At 44.4% G+C, this 22,064-nt stretch overlaps 1 protein-coding gene across 2 annotated transcripts in view; it reads right to left on the bottom strand.

Moving 5' to 3' along the window:
• NR6A1 (nuclear receptor subfamily 6 group A member 1) overlaps positions 1–22,064 on the bottom strand; it is a 226,687-nt gene that overhangs the window by 149,404 nt on the left and 55,219 nt on the right. For both annotated transcript variants that reach the window (XM_083160991.1, XM_083160992.1), the window contains exon 3: positions 10,854–10,904. In XM_083160991.1, coding sequence (XP_083017117.1) covers positions 10,854–10,904 — 51 coding nt within the window. The remainder of the gene's footprint in view (positions 1–10,853; positions 10,905–22,064) is intronic.

Genomic DNA, 22,064 nt, shown 5'->3' with positions numbered 1-22,064 from the left:
AACAGGCAATCAGACAAATGCAAAGAGTAAGAATTTAGGGACGAATAGGTAAATACTTGGAGAGTAATTGTAGGTCACATTGTCCTAACGTCAAACATTTAACTTGTGTTATGAAACGGATCATTACATTGTGATATTTAGGTTTATTGTGTTTAAGTAAAGCTATTGTGTATTTAGACTTTGGAACGGTCAGTTGATTACTAAACAGATTGTAAATCAAGCGTCTTATTGGTTTAGCTAAGATCCCATTAGTGCACGGAATGCTCTTCTCATTGGATTCGGGATCAACTAGGTGCAACCAGCGAGACTGGTGTAATGGCTGCAATCAACATTCATTGCTGTCGGTGGGTTGTAGTTTACAATAGCTCATTGATCAATGAATGCAAACTGCAGACCACTCATCCAAAAAGACGAGCTCAACGTCAAGCCTTCTCCTACACTCGTCACATTGTCAAAGGTGGGAAATGTCAAATGACCAGGAACAAACTGGTGTAAAGGAGTCTGCCATCTTGTTAACTCAATCCGTATCCAACAATGATTCCAGAAGAACAAGTGGCGTCAATGCGCCAAACGTCAGGGACACTGGCTAATGCGCCACTGTGTGTACTATGGGTTGGCCAATGCCGTTCTGTTGCACATGACTTTATTGTATGATTTTCTTTTCAGCAGTTATACATCTTTATGAAATCAGTGTTTTTTTCTCACTTTTGAAACAATAAAACATTGTGCTTCAAAAATTAAAATGCGTGTTTTATACTGCTCATGGGTGCCCCGAAGACAAACAAGTCCAACACAGGTACGTAATGCTGTAACATCGGTACGTAATGCTGTAACATCGGTACTTATTGCTGTAACACCGGTACCAATCAGGCTCTAGCAATTTCACACTAAACACAGGTCACCGTGGTTGGTTGACCCGGGTTATAAGCTTTGGTGCTTTCATACCGTTCTTCGATCTGGGTCCACACATCACCAACCCGGCAATAACCTGGGTCTGAAGTGCAGTGTGAAAGGGGTATAAAAGGTGGTTGGTAATACAAAAAAACATTTGCTGGCAAACACATTGACTCTGAAACAAAGAAAAATAAAAATAAAATAAAAACTTTAGCTAAAAAATAGTATACCTACAGTACCCTGCTTGTATAATACCCCTTTTACACCAAAAATGCCAGGTCGCACCCGGGTTTTTGATCCCCGCTTCAAGCCAGGTGTGACCCGGCATTTGCTCCCTTTTACACCGCCACATCCCCAAACCGCCGCTTGAGGATGACGTCATCTCCAAGCACCGATCGCCGCCGCCGGGACCCGGACCGCTGTGCTGGGGGCAAGCCCAGCACTAAGGTAATCTGCTGGACTGCCCCCAGCCCCCGTGCACCCCCCCAGCCCCCGTCCGGGAGGTGAATGGATGCCGCACACAGGCATCCATTCACCTCCTCCGCTACTGTCTGCAGAGTATAGCAGACAGCAGCGGAGGCTGTGTGTGCCCCCTCCCCCCCCCACAACCCACCCAACCTGCGGACGCTGTGGTCCACAGATTGGATGTCCCCATTCATGTAAACAGGAGCCGCGTCAGATGACCCGGCATACTCGTTTACACCACCCTCTACCCAGGTCCTTGGCATGTTCCACCCAGGTCATGACCTGGGTAGAAGTCCCATGTAAAGGGCGTGACCCATTTACACCGCCGCTGACCCGGGTCTGAGCCGCCGATGACCCGGGTTTTTGCGGCAGTGTAAAAGGGGTATAAGTCTGCACACCCCCTCATCAATACTTTAATGAAGCAAGTGTTGTTTTTTTTTCTTTATTATTATTATTACCAGTTATTTATATAGCGCACACATATTCTGCAGCGCTGTACAGGGACTATTATTACCAGTTATTATATAGCGCACACATATTCTGCAGCGCTGTACAGGGACTATTATTACCAGTTATTATATAGCGCACACATATTCTGCAGCGCTGTACAGAGACTATTATTACCAGTTATTATATAGCGCACGCATATTCCACAGCGCTGTACAGAGACTATTATTACCAGTTATTATATAGCGCACACATATTCCACAGCGCTGTACAGAGACTATTATTACCAGTTATTATATAGCGCACACATATTCTGCAGCGCTGTACAGAGACTATTATTACCAGTTATTATATAGCGCACACATATTCCACAGCGCTGTACAGAGACTATTATTACCAGTTATTATATAGCGCACGCATATTCCACAGCGCTGTACAGAGACTATTATTACCAGTTATTATATAGCGCACACATATTCCACAGCGCTGTACAGAGACTATTATTACCAGTTATTATATAGCGCACACATATTCTGCATCGCTGTACAGAGACTATTATTACCAGTTATTATATAGCGCACACATATTCTGCATCGCTGTACAGAGACTATTATTACCAGTTATTATATAGCGCACGCATATTCCACAGCGCTGTACAGAGACTATTATTACCAGTTATTATATAGCGCACACATATTCCACAGCGCTGTACAGAGACTATTATTACCAGTTATTATATAGCGCACACATATTCCGCAGCTCTGTACAGAGAATATTATTACCAGTTATTATATAGCTCACACATATTCCGCAGCACTGTACAGAGAATATTGTTACCAGTTATTATATAGCGCACACATATTCCGCAGCACTGTACAGAGAATATTGTTACCAGTTATTATATAGTGCACACATATTCCACAGCGCTGTACAGAGATTATTATTACCAGTTATTATATAGTGCACACATATTCCGCAGCATTGTAGAGAGAATATTATTACCAGTTATTTATATAGCGCACACATATACCACAGCGCTGTACAGAGAATATTATTACCAGTTATTTATATAGCGCACACATATTCCGCAGCGCTGTACAGAGAATATTATTATCAGTTATTATATAGCGCACACATATTCCGCAGCGCTGTAGAGAGAATATTATCACCAGTTATTATATAGCGCACACATATTCCGCAGCGCTGTACAGAGAGTATTATTACCAGTTATTATATAGCGCACACATATTCCACAGCGCTGTACAGAGACTATTATTACCAGTTATTATATAGTGCACACATATTCCGCAGCGCTGTAGAGAGAATATTTGAACATTCACATCAGAGCCTGCTCCAGTAGAGATTACAATCTATGGGCCTGATTCTGGTTCACTTGCATAAGCAAATTCTCTCTAATAGACAAAACCATGTGCACTGCAGGTGGGGCAGATGTAATATGTGCAGAGAGAGTTAGATGTGGGTGCTATTTTGTTTCTGTGCAGAGTAAACACTGGCTGCTTTATTTTTACACTGCAATATATACAGAAAACAAAAAATGGCGTCTGCAAAAGTTTGGGCACCCTGCAGAGTTAATACCTTGTACTGTCCCTCGACAACTGTGATCGTCGCCTAAGGGGTTTGTACAGCGGCCCTGCACGCGAGCAAATACGCACATGCACAGAGCCGCACCATCGGTCCCCAGCGTGTTCCAATGAGTGTTCAATCACCCCCTTAAAGCGAAACCCATTTATAAGGGAAAATCAGCCTTAAGGCCCATACACACTGGGCGACTTTGAGCTGAAAGCCGCTTAAAACAGAAGGTTTGAGCGGCTTTTAGCTGAAAGCCGCGCAGTGTGTATGCCCTGGCGATGAACGGTGCTGCGCGCTCCCGCATCATCGCCGGGAAAGCCGTTCATCTGCTGGTAATACTAGCACATGAGCAGCTTTGAGGATGGCTTTGCGTAGCACTGTGCTATGCAAAGCCATCCTCCCCCCGCTGACAGCGCCGGGCAGGGGGAAAGCCGCTCAGTGTGTTTACAAACAACTCTTGCTTTAAATTGAGCTCCAAGCTTGGGAAATATCCCACCTGTTCTATACTCTGGTAATAACCTATAACATATCGCCTGTAGTCACTGAGAATGTAAACTAAGGGCTTGATAAGGGTTATTTACAAATGGCCAGCGCAGAGGACTTATAGCATTTGTAGGCAATTGCATGTATCCCCCCTACCCAGGACTGGCCTCACACAGATGCTTTGCACAACTGGGTTTTCAGGTTTTACTGCTTCAATTACATGCAATAAAGTTTACCTGGGTGAGGGAAAAGGTCTCCTGTTTAAAGTTGCTATATGCAGCCTCACCTAGGGTCACCATCTTTGTGTTGAGAGATTCCTGGATAGTGGCCTGCCCCTTGACCCGACCCACAATTTTTTTTTAACCTTTGTATTCTTGTTTTTGACCTCCGTAATGCCACTTACGCGTTGTCACTCACTGTAACGCCCATTACACATTATGGGGATACTTTCATAGCGGTGAAATCTCAACAGAGTGGTGGTCAGCCCGGCTGCATCAGAGCAGGTCCACGGAACTGCGGCTACTAATAATCTCGCACCATTTCGTGAGCCAATCAGAAGCCACCACCGCTGCTCCTGATTGGCCGCCAGACCACGGGCTTCTATTGGCTCACGAGCCAATGCGAGATTTGAAATAGCCGCAGATCTGCTCTGAATACAGCCGGGCTGACCACTCTGTACCCGGCTTTCCCCAGCTCAAGCTTGTTTCTCAGACATTGCATAGTCCGGGAATGCCACCCCTCCGGACTCCGGATGCCAGTCTTAATTACCGGACTGTGCGGAGTAATCCCAGTCAGGTGGGAATCCTGCGTTACCAGATGTGATTTGTTGAGGTAAAAAATCTCCGCAGCCCCCCCCCACATGCCAATCGTCGATACATGAAAAGGTCGACATGTTTTTCACAGTTTTTGTTCACACTTGACGATCCATGGCAACTACTAGTAAGGATGGTAACATTTTTGCTGAGCAACATGCCCGAAGCATGGGGAGGTAAGTGAACCATGCGGGGGTACACGTTACACGACAAGGGAGGCCCACGTCGACAAATTAAAGTATTTTGCACACGTTTTTATTCTGTGATTTTTCAATTCCAATTAAAGATCATCTTAGAGAGGGAAACTGATCAGAAAAAAAAAAAGTAAAGAAAAAGATATTGGTAATGAAAAATAAAAATACCATATAATTCCAGGAGTGTCGCTTTAAGAATCCTTACATAAAGGTACACTGCCCCCTTGTGGTCAGATTTAAGTGATGGTTACAGAGCACAGTACTGAGGGCAGCAGGTTCTTTCTTCACTGTATCCAACCTGCAGGATTCTAGGTAAATGGAGTTCATCATTTAACCCATTACTACCACAATACTACAGGGTTCCACGAGCTGTAATAAACATGACACTAGTTACGCATTACATGAATGAATTATTTCATGCACCGCAGCTCTACTTCAGTATAAAGATCTTATTACAGGTTTGCAGAAACCGCCAAACACATGTAAATACAGAAAATACATTTATAGCATATAATAATATATGTTTTCGATGCAGGGAGCAGAAACTTTCTTAATTAACGTCAAGTGTAAAAATATGCAAATGTCGGCTTGAGCATTCTTCTGGTGTTCTTCTAAAGCAGGCATGTCCAACGTTGGCCCTCCAGATGTTGTGAAACTACACATCCCAGCATGCTTTGCAATAGTTTTAGCATTCTCCAATAGCAAAACGGTGGCAAAGCATGCTGGGATGTGTAGTTTCACAACATCTGGAGGGCCAACAGTGGACAAGCCTGTTCTAAAGCAACACACTATGCAAATCCTTCTACACCCAACCGGCATACAATCATTAGGTCTAGAGCAACTAGGTCGACAAGCATTCGGTCGACACCATTAGGTCGACAGGCAAAAAGGTCGCCATGGGTCAAGGTCGAAATGGGTCAAGGTCGACAGGTCATTAGATCGACACAAACATTAGGTCGACAGTCAAAATGTCAACATGGTGTTTTCCCTGTTTTTTGTGCCGACAGGCGGTATTTCATACCCTACCATCTACTAGGGCATGAAATATCGAGGCACTGTGCCCGAAGCATTGCGAGCGAAGCGAGGGTGATGCGATGCACTTCAAACTGTGCCCATGTCGACTGTGTTGACATTCGGGTAAAAAAACAGTGAAAAACCCCATGTCCACCTTTTAGCTGTCGACCTTGCCCATGTCGACCTAATGTCCTGTCGACCTAGTGGTGTCAACCCAATACTTGTCGACCTAGTTGTTGTAGACCTAACAACCCACACCCACCCAACCTCCGCTGTAACTAAATATGGCTGCTGTGTTGCAAAACATTACAGGTGCGTACCAAAACACGCCCATGGCACCTCTCCTCTTTGAGATCAATTTAGGTCATCCCCCAGTCACCACCCGTAACTGCCCTTAACACTTTGGCCATGGACAGCAGCAAATTGTTCTGCTGCATAAACACTGGCACCGTGTGCTCCTCCATTTTAGGCATTACGGCCCTCATTCTGGTTGAGACCCTATGTTGCAAATTTGCAATGGCGTCCGATGTCCAGGTCTTCCCTGTGGACACCCTCGGAGACTTGCATAGTCTCGGAGGTGCTAACAGCAGGGGGGGGGGGGGGGGGGGGTGTGCAGGAGGCGCACCGGGGGTCTCCATGCGAACAAAGATGGCTTAATGCCAGCACCAGATGTCAGCTGCCGACCCGGTTCACTGAGTAATGTGTCGCTAATCTAAGTCACTTAATTCCCTCTGCACATTTTACATCTGCCCCCCTGCTGTGCACATAGTTTTGTCCACTTAAGAAGGAATTTGCCAGAAGGAGTGAACCAGAATAACTCCCATTGTTCAAAACCAGGCCGGATCCGGGATTTGCACCGTTTACACTACAGTGCCGACCCGCAGTGTAAACAGGGGTGGCGCTTGGAGATTACATCATCTCCAGCACCCAAGCCCCAGCCCCTGTGCACAAGCGAGGTGACAGAATGCCGCACACAGGAATCCCATTCAACTCCTCCCTGCCTCCGCAGCGGTCTGTACAATACAGCAGACATCAGCGGACTCAACTTTTTGCATGTCGACCTTTTCCATGTGTCAACCAATGGCCTCTCGACCAATAGTGGGCCACCTGCAGACCGCATTCCCCCCTCCCCCAACTATCCCGATGAAAGAAGGACACAGAGTAATTTTTGCTCCCTTCATCTTCACGTTGCTGCACTCACAAGTGTTAACACACCGTACACGAAGAAGCCGGGAGAACACTGGTCATTGTATGAAAAACAAAACGCTACGCAACATTTAAGCGGAGGCAAAAACTTGAAAGGCTTTGTTACCAGCAAGGACAGAGAACAAGGCTCCGACGTGTCTTGTAATTCAGCACTTGTGCCTAAGCCCTAAGACTTCCATATATATATTATTCATCAGGTCTCCGGTTATCTCTCAGATGCGTTCAGGAGGAACATGTTAGTAGTTAGTTACACATAATGCGTAATCCCAGATCACTTTCTAACGCACATCACGCTCCCAGAACGTATCATCTCTGGATTACTCTGTACACTTGTCTCTTCCATGATCTTATGAAGAGGACACCACTGTTCCTACCATGTACACGAATAACAGCATTAAGCTACAAAAAGATTTCATTTTGGTTCCTCGTTAATCTGTCGCCCATGCTGGGATCTGTACTCAATTCGGTGATTGTACGAGACTGTTGCCGATATTACATTTGTTATGTTCTGTAAGGCTCCATATCACTGGGTCTGGACCGAACTTTCTCGTCTTCCAAATCTTTGGACAACCAAAACTTCCGATTTAAATGTTTATTTCTAATAGATTGCACTGAACTAACGTACTGTATTATAGAACAGCTCCCATTTACTACATAGCTAACAAAATACTGCTTTTACGTGGGCATTCTTTGTTGCATCTGTTCACAGGAGATAATCAGCAGGATAGAAAAAGCCTTTATAAAAATACAAAATACTGTATTAACAGCAGCAGAAGCTCCGTCTAACCTACTTCTAGAGTCTCTCAATTTCAGAAAATAGAGCTACATAATATTTCTGATAGCTTTCATAACATTCCAAACGACGATGAAGATAGAGAAGAGTCCTAATGCCACAATGCCAACACTTATCAGGGATTATGCTACCGGGGACTCAGGCGGGTGAGGAGACAGCGCCTGGAGCTGCTGAGGTCTCCAAGCGCTGCCTCCTCCATAGCGTGAAAGTGACCTGGGTTGCACGACCCCGATTACCCATTCACACTGCACAGCCACCCGGGTCCAACCAGGGATGATCCGTTGTTTTAACCTGGGTTGGAATGCTTGTTGCTACACCTGGGAAATTCAAAAAGGCACTTTCACATCGTACATCACCACCCTTATATTTGCACAATAACACATGGCATAGGCAAACACAGGGGGGTTCTGGTTGCCTGGAAACCCCCCTCCTCTTGGCAAGTGCCTTAAATTATGACCACAATAGCACTTGTATATAATAGCTATAATACAGAGCTGCCACCACATCATGCAGTGTAAGGGACAGAGCGGAGCTGCTGCACATGCCCAGTGTACCAGCTTCTTCTACCACATTTACTGTATGTGTGGATCTGAGCCCTCAAACATCGCAATGGACCAGAGAGCAGCTGCCAGGAGGAAGAAACAGGAGCCTTACCATGAAGTGGGAGATTAGTGCAGTACTGGTTCTATAATGTGTGTCTATATATTTATTATGTTTAACCTTTTCCTGACCACTTATTTAAGTGTTTGAAACTTCATATACTATAGACCATATCTACTGTTAAATATGAATACTGTATTCCATACTGTATCCAGTGTATACAAAGTCCAATTTTCTCAGGGCTGTTACCTCTCCCCCAAACTCCCGTACTTACTCCAAAGCCCTGCAGAGTGAGAGATTTTGGATTACATTTAGAAACCCCGCCTCTAAAAATTCTGCTTTTGCCATTGCATGGGCACCTTAACTTATCCCAGATCCAATGTGTTATCACACAAAAACAAGACCCATTGTGGGGGGAACGGGACATCAGGGCTAATAGGATTCCCCCTTAAAGGTCTATTTACAAAGCCTTAGAAAGAGATAAAGTGGAGAGAGAAAGTACTAGCCCATCAGCTCCTTACTCATAGGTCAAACACAGGCACAGAGAGTTGTGTAACAAGCGGGTGCATCGTTGTGTCATGTCTCAACATTATATAATATGATGCATATTATTGTGTACTGTTATATATTGTGTATATACGCATACTATTTTTCAACCCTCAAAAATAAATAAAAGCTGCAGTACTGTACGTAAGTATGACACGCCAAAGAAACCATGATGTTCACTGTAACTGCAGCACTATCATTTCCATCCACAAGGAGGCGCTGCTGTCCAGCATGGAAAAGTCACTCCTGTACGTCTGGCATAAAAGGTGCTTCAAAATGTGTCCATACCAGAATATTTTCCGATGGAAATATCATAAATGCATCATATCCATTTACAGTACCTCACTTTTTATGCACCAAAGAATCGCATGGCACCGTCTGCTGCATTCTATGAACAAGTGTCAAGTACTAGTCCAAGGTTCTTTTTTATCTCCATTCTTGTAACTTAATAGGTGCAAAATCCAACATTTATTTGCATTACACACTTCTGATAGTTCACTCACCACCAGATACATACAGGAGGTCTACTTAACAGTCAGTATGTTGGCACTGGCAATGGCACCATCTCGTCACCACAAAGCTGGCGCCATTATGCCGATGTTGCTTCAATGCTACTTAAAGCATTGTAACCAGCATTAGGACTTTGTAATGCTTTAACATCATGTTTACAGTTAGAATGTTGAATGTAGCATTACAACCACATCAGCATCATGGCACCAGCATTGTGGTGTTGATCAGGGGCGGAGCTACTGCCGGTGCAGCGCACAGGGGCCCCTGGGAGTTAAGGGGGCCCGCTGCAGCCCGCCAGCATTGTGGTGCTGATCTAGTCCGTGTCCAGATAATGACCACACACGTTCTGTAGCAAGGTACAGCTACGCTCTGAGAACAGAGATGTGCGCGGATCCCCATCTTTTGATCTTTATTCTATATATTTATTGTGTTTAAGTTTTTGTCAAAAACACCCTCAAATGTTTTGATTTAGGATTTTGACTATAAATTGACAGGAATGGCTGATATAATATAACTAGTCGGACCAAATTTTCCCTGAGCACCCCCCGCAGCTGCTCGGGAGAGCTTGCTACGATTCGCCACTTGTCATTTTTTACATGCAATAAATCGCACGCCGTTGCATCATTTTGACCAGTTGCTGCATATACATTATTATTATAATTATACATTATTGCCCTGACTGTAGAGGCAGAAATTAGCGATTCTGGCTGGATAAAGTTCTGTGAGGAACGCAAAAGCCATTTCTAGAACTTCAATCAGGTGCGGCGAGCCCTTTTATTTTGCTGCATATAATTATTATTATCTTCACAGTCGGTTTACCAGCGGTGATGTTTTAGGGAGGTCGTTTCAGATCTAGATCATAAATACAGGTATCGCAGCTGTAAATTGAGCTTATAACGACATTAAAAGAAGTACAGAGGATTTATGTCCCTTTAAAGGACGCCGTAATTATTTAAAGACAGTAACTGTAATTTCATTTAGAACGCAGCCCCTCTGGAGTTTCATCCATTCATCTGCAACGGACGTGTCCTGCTGCAAGATCTCTCCTCTGTAGCAGATGTTGTGGCTGTGCCCTCTCTCTACACCACAACTCCCACTAGTGGCTGAAGGCGGTGGAAATCCCAGACGGGAATACATTGATATGTATGAACATCATTTCAAAAGGGGGCTACCTAAAGCCTATTAAGGTCAGGACAAAGGATGAAAGAGAGAAAAGGGGGAGAGATCGATGCAATCTGCCCACACAAACTTTATCTTGTATCAGTCAGCCTCGTGTGCCGGGAGATCCGTCTTACTTACCGACCATCGAGTTCATTTTAAATCCGTCAGACGGAAGGTCAGATAGGTTTCCTAGAAACGAGAAAGAGGTTTATAATGGAATAACGAATGTTTTCAGATTCACAGTAGATAGATGGAGACATGATAAACATCAGCTTTACCAAATGCTACGGCCCATTTACCATTAGATATTTTCTATTGCAATAACATGTTATGAATGGCATCAGAAGGCACGGCACTAGCAAAAGATGGGGTGATTCAGGTTGGCTCTTTAAGAGCCGAATTCGGCCAGCGGACCGATGTTGCGCTTCTGTGCATGCGTTATCGGTGAAAATACGCATGTGCAGAGGTGCAGTGCGAACGCCTTTGGCAAATATCACCGTCGCTGAGCCTTTCGCACACAGCGGACCGGCAGGGGGCTGGAGGATGGGGGCACCCAGTATTTCCTAGGTGTACCCACAAAAACAGTGGGTGCGCCCAGAGAAACGCTGGGCATCCCCATGTGAATGCAGGCATGTCAAAGCCAGTACTTGTGTATTATCACGGCGCCCAGATTCCCTACGTACGGCACCATAGGGAAAACGCATCGCATGGGCGATTATAGGACCATGCGATGCGATGCAATTTTTTTAGTTAATTTAACATAACTGTTCTTATGTCCCCAGGCCCATCTCATCGCATGGCATCGCACCTCCCGAAAAATCGCATGCGAGCCACCGAGCCCGAAGCGTGGCGAGTGCAGCGAGCCCCGCGAGGGTACGCAGATTACTTTACATGGATTCCGCGTCTGCTCGCCACGCTTCGGGCTCGGTGGCTCACTGCGCTCGCCACACTATATAAAATCAACTCTGCTCTGACGTGGATAGTGGCATGGCACCCCATAAAATCGCATGCGATTTTTTGGAAGGCCATGCGATGAGATGGACTGGGGACATGAGCAGTGAATAAATTAACTGCATCGAATGGGCCTATAATGGCCAGTGCGTAATTTTTACGCAGAATAGCCCTCTACGCATTATGCGTAGTGGGCGCCGTGATAATACACAAGTACCTCAAAGCCTACTTTCGCCGACCATCGAATGATTTTTCCCCCCTAGCAATCGCCTGCGTGAGTGTACACATCCATTCTTATGCAAGTGCGGCCGTTTGATCGGGAAGGGGAAATATTTACAAGGTAAAACTAGGTTGATGATGATTGCCGCTATAGATAACCGCCTGGCATCGTCCGGCATCCCGCACCTCAGACAATCTCGTCATAATGTATAAACTTCAAATACATGTGATAAAGATGTAGGGTGATAAATGTAAGCAATCCCCGTACTGCGTTCAGCACATCCCCAGGCCAAGAGGGAAAAGGTATCAAATAAAATGGAAGCGCTATAGGGTGTGAATCCGAGCAATATGTATTATACTATTAAATCCATTCATTTCATAGCTCTCTCAATTCATTATATTATATACCAACGCATTTTACAGCATTGTACAGAGATTATTATTATTTGGTCACATTTATGTTATTTATTTCTTTATTAAGTTTCTTATATAGCGCACACATATTCCGCAGCGCTGTACAGAGAATATTTGAACATTCACATCAGTCCCTGCCCCAGTGGAGCTTACAATCTATATTCCCTACCACATGTACACGCACACACAGATATTCTAGGGATAATTTGTTGGGCGCCAATTAGCCTATCAGTATATTTTTGGATTATGGGAGGAAACAGGGAAGTACGCAAGTACAGGGAGAATATACAAACTCCGCACAGTTAGGGCCATGGTGGGGATAGAACCCATAACCTCAGCGCTGTGAGGCAGTAATACTAACCATTACACCGTCCGTACTGCCCCGTATATATAACACATGGTGGGGATAGAACCCATGACCTCAGCGCTGTGAGGCAGTAAAGCTAACCATTACACCGTCCGTACTGCCCTGTATATATAACACATGGTGGGAATAGAACCCATGACCTCAGTGCTGTGAGGCAGTAATGTAACCATTACACCATCCGTACTGCCCCGTATATATAACACATGGTGGGAATAGAACCCATGACCTCAGCGCTGTGAGGCAGTAATGCTAACCGTTAAACCATCCATACTGCCCCACTGACACATCAGTCCCTGGGTCAGTGGAGAGTACAACGCCTATTACTTCAACACTAAGACACCCACAACAGTGGTGTCACTAGGGTTGGTGCCACCCACTACAAAAAGAGGGCAGTGACCATGAGGGGAAAGGGTGTGTGACCTCACAGCAATCCACAATAGTCATCACCGTTTAGGGGCCAGTAAAGCACCCTCAGTGACCGTCTTTAGTCCATGGAAGGAACCAAGCACCAAAATGAAACCAATGTGAACATGGTGAGAAGATGCAAACGCCACACAGAGAGAACACTGATTAAGCCAAAGGAGCCAGAAATTCAAAGCAGCGAGTATGAACCACCTTATTCCCACAGCAGTACCTTACTAGTACTTAATGTTTTATTGAATCATGGGAGGAAGTCAGAGTACCCGGAGAATACCAACACAAAGGCAGAGAGAACATACAAATGCCACAGACATAGTGCCTTCATCGTAGTCAGCTGGGCATACACTGGGGCGACTACTCCACTTGGAGAAGTCGCCAGCGATCCCCCCTTGATCACATGCAATTTATCAAACGCAGTCCTTTCGCATACAATATATTGCGATCCCAGCTAAACCTGCGTGTCTCGGATGCACTTCAACAGATTGCTTCTGCAGCCGCTGCGGCTCGGAGGCTCTGGTGCGATGCGGAAGGGACCGCGCATCGCACCTCTCTTCAAATACATGCAATTTGAGCATATTTTATTACGCAATTTATCACCGCAATCGCAAAGAAAGGTGACCAAATTGCATCCAAATCGTCCTAGTGTATGGTCAGCTTAACTACTTTCTGGATACCCCGCACTGTGGTCAGATATATTATCTGAAACCAAAATTATGTCAAATCACAATTAATTCTACTCACAGCAATTTTAACAGTGACTGGAGTAACTGGAGTGAAATCTAGGCCCAACATAAAAATAAATATATTCCTGTCCATACTAGATGTTAGGATGACTGGGAACAGTCTACATCCGTCATGTAATCATCTTATTGGAAAACACGCGGCTCCCTCCAACAGGAAGAGAGTTAAAGTTTGACTCCTGACAATGCTCAATACAATGCTACAATATACAGTAAGGCCTGAATACACACAGAAGGATGGCTTTCTAATGATTAACCTGGCACGGGTCAGCTCCTCCTGCCCTGCGGGGGGTTAAGGCAGAGGTCAGCAGATGGTCAACTTGTAGCATACCTGCTAGTGCATCCTCTCCCCAGGACTGCAGCGTGGCCAGATGGTAGGACCTCGTCCTACACCACTACTGTCACAGCCAAAGATGACAAGGAACAACTTCCTCGCAGCAGTAACCTACACCTACATTTTTCAATTCGCATCCAGATGTTTTCTCATTAAAAAGTATACAAATCGCAAATTTAATGGGATGCGAATTCAGGAAAATGTTATTAAAAATCGCCACACAAACAGACCAGGTTGTGATGGGCGATCTTGACAGAACCATGCACAGATCAGTGATATCTGTGTGATCTGTGCATGGTTCTGTCCAACAAAATGTGTAAAACAATAAAAATAAAAAAATAAAATGCATGGGGTCCCCCTCCTGAGCATAACCAGCCCCGGGCTCAAAGAGCCGGTCCTGGTTTCATAAAATCACGGGCCACTGACTAGGGGTCCACCGCATTTTATAAAACCAGCACCAGGCTCAAGGGCCGGTTCCCATAATACGGGAGAAAAAATGTCGCGGGATTCAGCATGGGCAGGTAATTTTTGGAGGGGGGACCCTAGTTTCCCAGGATCAATGCCGATGCTGACCGGTCAGGGGGTTAATGCTTTGCCAGGGGCAACTTGTATAAGCCTGGTGCTGGTTTTATAAATTGGGGGGGCCCCTAGTCGGTTTGCCTCGGGATTGTATGAAACCAGGACCGGCTCTTTGAGCCCGGGGCTGGTTATGCTCAGGAGGGGGGACCCCACACGGGGATTTTTTTTTTTTTTTACTCAAAATCGCACATGTCCTAAAATTTGCACATTTTCATGACTAAAAAATCACACCATATCGCATTTTTCTCATTAAATAGTCGAATTCAGGCAAAAAAAAAAAAATGTGATAAGGTGCGATTTCGGAACTTTACTAAAAATCGCATCCTATTAAACGTCACCCATAATGACTACTGGATCCTGAAATGCGGGGGTATTTCTTAGTCGAGCTATAATGGAAAAAAAAAAGTTTGGAATTGGTTTCTTCCGAAGAACGTGACTAGTCACAAATCTGATAGGAGACAGAAAAAATTGTCTTAGTAGGATTACATACTTACCTACCCTCCCGGAATGGCCGTGAGGGTCCTAAAAAAAAATGAGTCCCCCTCCCCGCCCCCCGGAAGGGTGGGCAAGCCTCCCGCATTTAGAAGCCCCCCCCATTTGCGGCTCCTTGGGGAGGGGCAGGGCTAAAATGATGCTAATCGCTTGATTTAGTACCATCCCCCTCCCCGAAGAGCTGCGAATCACAGCATTTACATGAATGCGGTGGGGCTTAATGGGGGTGGAGCTTAATGAAGGAAAGCCCTGCCCCCCCCAGAAAAGTTGCAGAGAGTCTCCTGGAGAGGAGACAATAAAGGTAGAAGAGTACGAGCATCAATATGTAACATTTGGAGAGAATTAGCCACTTGCACGGCATGGTCGAATCTGATGCCACCAGACAGAAAGGAATGTACACACTGAACGATATCGGTAAACAATATTGTGACATGACGTAACCGGGACCAGCTGATGACCCATTGAGTATATAGCTAAAGTTGACCTGTATGTTCAGCAGACAGTGGGAGGGGGGTCGTTAATGATACACGCTCCAACGCATTGTTACACTAGACTTTTTTTTAAAGAAGGACCCTTCTGAGCAATATCTGTTCATTTCTTGCAGACAATCACTGCTGATTGGGCAGCCCCACAACACCCCATACCCCAGCTAGGATTAGTAGCCATCGGGGAAACGTTACAAAAAGCAGCCCCTGGCCTTGCCGTGTAAACCCAACAACAGCTTAGGACCAGCAGCCGACAGGAAAATGGTCATTGTGATGATTATTAAAGAAATAAAATGTGTAAATTGTGTTTGCTTTAAAAAATATATATTAAAAAATGGATTCAATTCAAATACGGTAGATGTTCAATTCAAATACGCTAAATCAATTCTAAATATCGGAGAAGTTTTCAGAAAAAATATTAGCCAATGAAGTAGTTAAGACATAAACATAGTCTGCAGGTAAACATACTCTACCCGGGTAGAGGGTATTTGTACTTGTAAGTGGTGGTGCTGTTGCCCATAGCAACCAATTATTCAATGACTCGAATGCAATAAACAAATGAGAGCTATGGGTAACCCCTCAATTTTTAGAAACATCATCTACAGTATATACATGTCTAGTGTCCATGACTCTAGGAAACACTGCCATCTGCTGGCAGAGAGTGAAACTAAATCTCATTCTCACACATGCACAAACACAGAAGGTAGCAGACTAGCTTTCGAAGCTTTCGCTTCGAGCGGGCTTACTAGTTAGTAAATATAGCCCTTGGTCTTTTAAATAACTTACCATAAAAAGTCTGAGCGGTCACTCCACAGATTGGGCAGTATGTATGGCGGAGCAAAAGACACAATGAATGACTCAAGGGGGTGTGCAATAGTGCGTACACACCGGACGATGTAGGTGACTTCATCAAAACTGTTGAGTGTGTACCCGGCCTAACTGTAAATATAAATTAAAAGTTGTGCCTGAGTCCTAACAATATATTGCGGCAGCATCAGCACAGATCGCGCTGGCAAAATGGGGGGAACAATATGAACGGGGTTAGATCGGATTATTACGATGGGCGCGGCAAAGGTGTCATTTCTAAATAAAAATGTTTAACAGCGCTGTGTGGGCCAGTGAGGAAGAGGGGGGGGGTGGCAGTCACCTGTTTGCCACAAATCAGGATGCAACCTTTTCAAAACTTCCAAATAAAAACTTTGGTTGACTGTTTGATCCTGGGGTACAAATTCTGCACAATCCTCTCACATCAAAGAAACAAATAAGCATTGTTTTCACATTCAGCTGCTATCACAAAAATACATGAAAGATTGAATAGTAAGTTGATAAAAAAAAGGACCGGAGACAAAAACGCTACCTTTCTTTGATTCAGATGCAGTAGAAACTTGTGGCAGAATACGGATGTATTTAACCGAGGAATTTGCTGAAAAACCCGGGTTTTTCTGTGGTGTGAAAGGGTCAAGAGAAGGGTTGGTGAGCTGGGATTTAAGACCCGTGTTGACCCTTTCACACTACAGAAAAAAAACTGAGTTTTTCAGCAAATTCCTGGGTTGAAAAGCTTCAACCTGGTAATTTTGCTTGACAGGTAGTAATTTTAAAATTGACAGGTAGAGGCTGTAAAACTGCAGGCATAACGTGACCATTTTCTTGATGTTGCAGCTCCTGCAGCCAGGGGGTTAAAGTGGGCGTGAACGGGGGAAGTACTGAGGGGGTAATTCAGTCCTGATTGCTGGGTTTCTAATCTTCGGATCAGGTAGCTACTGCCCCACCACGGTAAAACTCCGCCCCTGTGCAGGGCTGCAAATGGAATAGCAGCCCTGGGAATTCTGACATTTCCATTCCCAATCACCCACCATCGACTGGTCCCCCCTACCCCTGTGGGTGCAGCAGCCAGAATATCCTGTGACTTACTTGGCGCTGCAATGCTCCATAGCACATTGGGGTCTGAGCGGACGCCTGAGGTACACCTGTAAAATGCCTGGGTCCCTCTGTTTTTTTTTTGCCTCCACCAAACGCTGGCTGCCTGTCAATCACCCTGCATATGGAAAGTCTTAAAAGTCCAACGCTGGCTTGTATCGCAGGGAGATCTTGCACATACACACTACAATCTCTACACAAGACGTGGTCTTTCCGTAATCCCTAAGGCTGCGAGTCCAAAAGCATTTTAGTTTGCAGAGGGGTGACAAAAACCCTACCACTGGCCCTGGCACTGCCTAATAAGGGGAAGGAACGGGAAAGAGAAATAGGTGGCAAAGAAAAAGGATTTTCGCCACTTGCCCAGGACTAGTTTAAGACCAGCCCGCAGCCATACAGGCACTCAGAGTTGATGCTCCTTGCATCTTTTTCGTGTTTGAGACTTAGTAGCAGTTGCTGAGCACGCTGCAATGACTTTGGTGAGCGTCTTTGCTTACTTGTGACGCTTCGCAGTTCTGTCTTTGAAAGGATTGCTGCTGTGTTGGTGTTGTGACTGCACCTGAATCAGACCAATACTGCTTTTCGAGAGGAAAATGAACCAGGCAGCAGCTTTGAGGACAGATTGTGGGAGGCAGGGAGTCTAAATATAAGAGTTTACAGTAGTAGTCCACTGCAGAAATGACCAGTTGCATGCAGGGTGCGTAAGTCTGACCCTAGAGATGTTTTGGAGACGGAAACACCATGAAGGTGAAAGATACTGAATGTGTGCTCTGAAAGAGGGGGCAACTCGTATAACTCCAAGAGAGTTCTCCAAGAAATACAATTATTTCCACAAACATCATGAAACGGGGGATGCAAGAAATAACAGCGTGGTATACTCTATGGTAGCAGAATCACCCTTCCTCGCAGGCAAAATATAACGGTGGTAAAATCAGAATTCTTCGAAAATCTTACTAGTACTAATAGAACTGCACTTAGGTTTGTAGGGAAATGTGGAGGTTTGTAGATTGGAAATTATGAGATCAGCAAATCTTTGACACTATAACAAAGCGAGCACAAGAAGCTGTACCCAACTGGGTACATGGGTTGGCCATCAGGCGTATTTTCAACTGTGCCTCAACGTCAACTTGCTTGGATAAAAAAGACAATACCACCATGCATTCTGAAGTTAAAAGATATGAACAATACATCAATGCTAGCCTACGTTAGTGGGCATCTATGTTAGCCAAGTATATTAGATTTATGTTCAGAAGATCTATTTAAAGTCTGTAAATTTATTGAACTTTTTCATACTGTACCATCCACATGGATTACAAAGATGTATTATTACGTTATTTATATAGCGCACACATATTCCGCAGCTCTTTACAGAGAACAGTTGAACATTCACATCAGTCCCTGCCCAAGCTTACAATCATTGGGGCAGATGTAACGAGATAAATGCAAGGGTGATAAGGAGAGATAAACGTCCAGCCAATCAGCTCCTTACTGCCTTTTTTCAAACACAGCCCGTAACATGGCAGTTAGCAGGTGATTGGCTGGACGTTTATCTCTCTTTATCACACTTGCATTTATCTCTTAAGGATTAATACATCTGCCCCTATATTCCCTACCCCATGTACATGCACACACATTCATTCTAGGGTTTCTTTTGGTTGGGAGCCAATTAACCTACCGGTATATTTTTGGAGATCCTGAAGGAAACCCACACGAGCACGGGAAGCATATACAAACTCTGCACAGTTGGCCATGGTGGGAATCGAAACCATGACCTCAGTGCTGGGAGTTGCGGAAAATTACACCGTCCGTGCTGCCCAAAATTGGGATTGGAAAATGAGCAACTAGGCCCTTGGCCCAAATCATGGCAAGGAAAATCAAGCCATGGGAGGGACACTGGTTGGGGAACCGTGTGCTTAAATCTACAAACTGACATAAAAATTAAGAAAAACACATGACAACCTCGTACAGATCATTTCCAGGTCAACTTTTTCCCATGACAACCCTGTGATTAGCCAATGAGCACCAGTTATTCAACCGATTTCCACAAGCAAGTCTTCAGACACTTGAATAGTATGCCAACATATGTTACTGTAGAATAGTGGTCTGGTGAGACATAGGCCATCGGATAGTAAAATTCTTTCCTCATAACTTCTAAAGATTGGAAAACCGGCATTCTCTGAATATAAAACCTACTCCCCTCACTGACCTCGTCTTAACAGCGATATATGAATGGCTACCGATTGTTTCCAGTATTATATAGTGTTTACGCTCATGAATGGGATTAAAAATTCAGTTCTTATAGGAAGATGACCTTTATTAGGGTACCAAGCTTTTGCGGTCGAGATATCAAGGGTAAAGCGATGCTGTGAAACTCCAGGGTTTCTTTTTGTGGCATTCATTTTATAGTTTAATTACACTGAAAGACATAAATCAATTATTTCTCCTGTTTTAGGCAACAATGCAGTTCATTCTTAGGTGGTGGTTCCTGGCTCTGTGGTACCAAGAAGCCTTGTTCTTCGGAGTTTTATGACTGCGCAGTAAACACCATTGCTTACAGAAGCTGCCCAAGCATTTGGAGAGGAGGTTATGCTTTCTCGAACTTCTATCGACCTCTGACCGCCCTTGTCCCTCTTCACTGACTTGCTGGGTGTTGCGGAGAGGGCAACATCTCTTGCTAGAAATGAACTTCGCCTGAACCTGCGACATAGCATTGGACTCCTGAGGAGACGGCTGCAGGGTAGGTCCTTAACTTTCCTGTCATAGCGGGCGACATACTTTGCTTGCTTATATATTCGCTTCAAAATAGGAAATGTATCACTGTCCTATTTCCTAAGAACATTCCTCTAACCCAACTAAAATGCATTCAACAAAATGGCATAAAAACATAACAACAAAAAAAATATTTACCCTGAACAGAAACAAAATAACTCACCCAAATATAATGGTGTATACACAAGAAGCGATTGGTAGGCGCTGATATCGATCAGACATCGGCGGCCGTTTGAATTTATGTTGGCATAACAAAATGCCAAAGCACAGCCAAAACACGAAATTCATCAGAAAAGGCTATAAAGGGGATGCAGTTAATATCCCGGCGTTCAGAATCCCGACGCCGGAATCCCGACCGCCGAAATGCCGACACATTCTCCCTCGTGGGGTGTCCACGACACCCCTGGAGGGAGAATAAATTAGTGTGCCGAGCGTAGCAAGGCACCGGGCCCGCTGCGTGGCGAGCGCAGCGACCCCGCAAGGGGGGGCGATCCACGTCCCCCCCATGTCGGCATTTCGGCTGTCGGGATTCTGGCGTCGGGATTCTGAACGCCGGGATCCCGACCGCCGGGATTCAATACTGAATCCCTATAAAGAAATCGAACTAAAGTAAACTAAAGAAAAAGTTCAAAACATGAAAGATTCGATGCAATATGAGAACAAAGAAACTGATAAAACAAATTCAAACGTAAATTTCATTACTCAAAACAGCAGTAATCATAAACAAATAGAAAACATATTAAAATTTTTTTTTAAATATTTTGGAACTAGACAATGACCTCAAAAGTACATTATCCAATAAACCAAAAATTGTAAACAAATGTGCAAATACGTTGAAACAGGAACGGACAAGAAGCTACATGAGAGATGAAAGTAACGAAACAAATGTATATCAAGGCTTCTAGTCTTGTCTGAAATGCATGGGCTGTAGAACCACAAAGAAAAAAACACCTAAAATCAATAGAGACATTCAAATCCAATCAGATCAATAAAGAATATAAATGAAAGCAGCAAACAGGCTGCGAAACAGAAGGCGTAGTCTATCTATTAGAATGATTATGTGGGCCAAACAATATGAGAACTCAAAGTGCAAATCGCTGAGCATATTTACAACATTAAAAGTGGATTAACCACTCACAGCGTATCGCAATATTTCTTAACCAATCATAATAAAGACCCAACCAGACTCAAATTCGCCATAATTCAAAAAAGTCAATAGCCACTGACGTGGAGGCAATATAATCCCAGAATTGGAAAAAACCCCAGAGACCAGGTGGACCCTCGCACCAGTAGGCCTCAATGGCAACATTGAACTGTTGAACTGAATGCATTTCTCCCATACATATCACACACAGACCTAAACAAATTCACATATTTACTCAAACATGTGCTTGCCGCCATTTAATATGACTACTTCCTTTTTAGCCATACATTTTCTGTTTTCAAATAAAAAAATTTAGGGGGCGGTAGCAGGGGAACTCCCAGCGTTTTATGGACATCCCCATAAAAACGATGGGCACGCTGAGTGTGTGTATGTATGCTCTGTGTGTGTATGATGTATGTATGTATGTATGTATGTATGTATGTATGCTGAGTGTGTGTATGTATGCTCTGTGTGTGTATGATGTATGTATGTATGTATGTATGTATGCATGCTGAGTGTGT

Source organism: Crinia signifera, chromosome 9, assembly GCF_055691185.1.
Source record: "Crinia signifera chromosome 9, ASM5569118v1, whole genome shotgun sequence".
NCBI lineage: Eukaryota > Metazoa > Chordata > Amphibia > Anura > Myobatrachidae > Crinia > Crinia signifera.
Note: the sequence above shows the minus strand (reverse complement) of the source record. Positions and strands in the feature narration are given on the sequence as shown.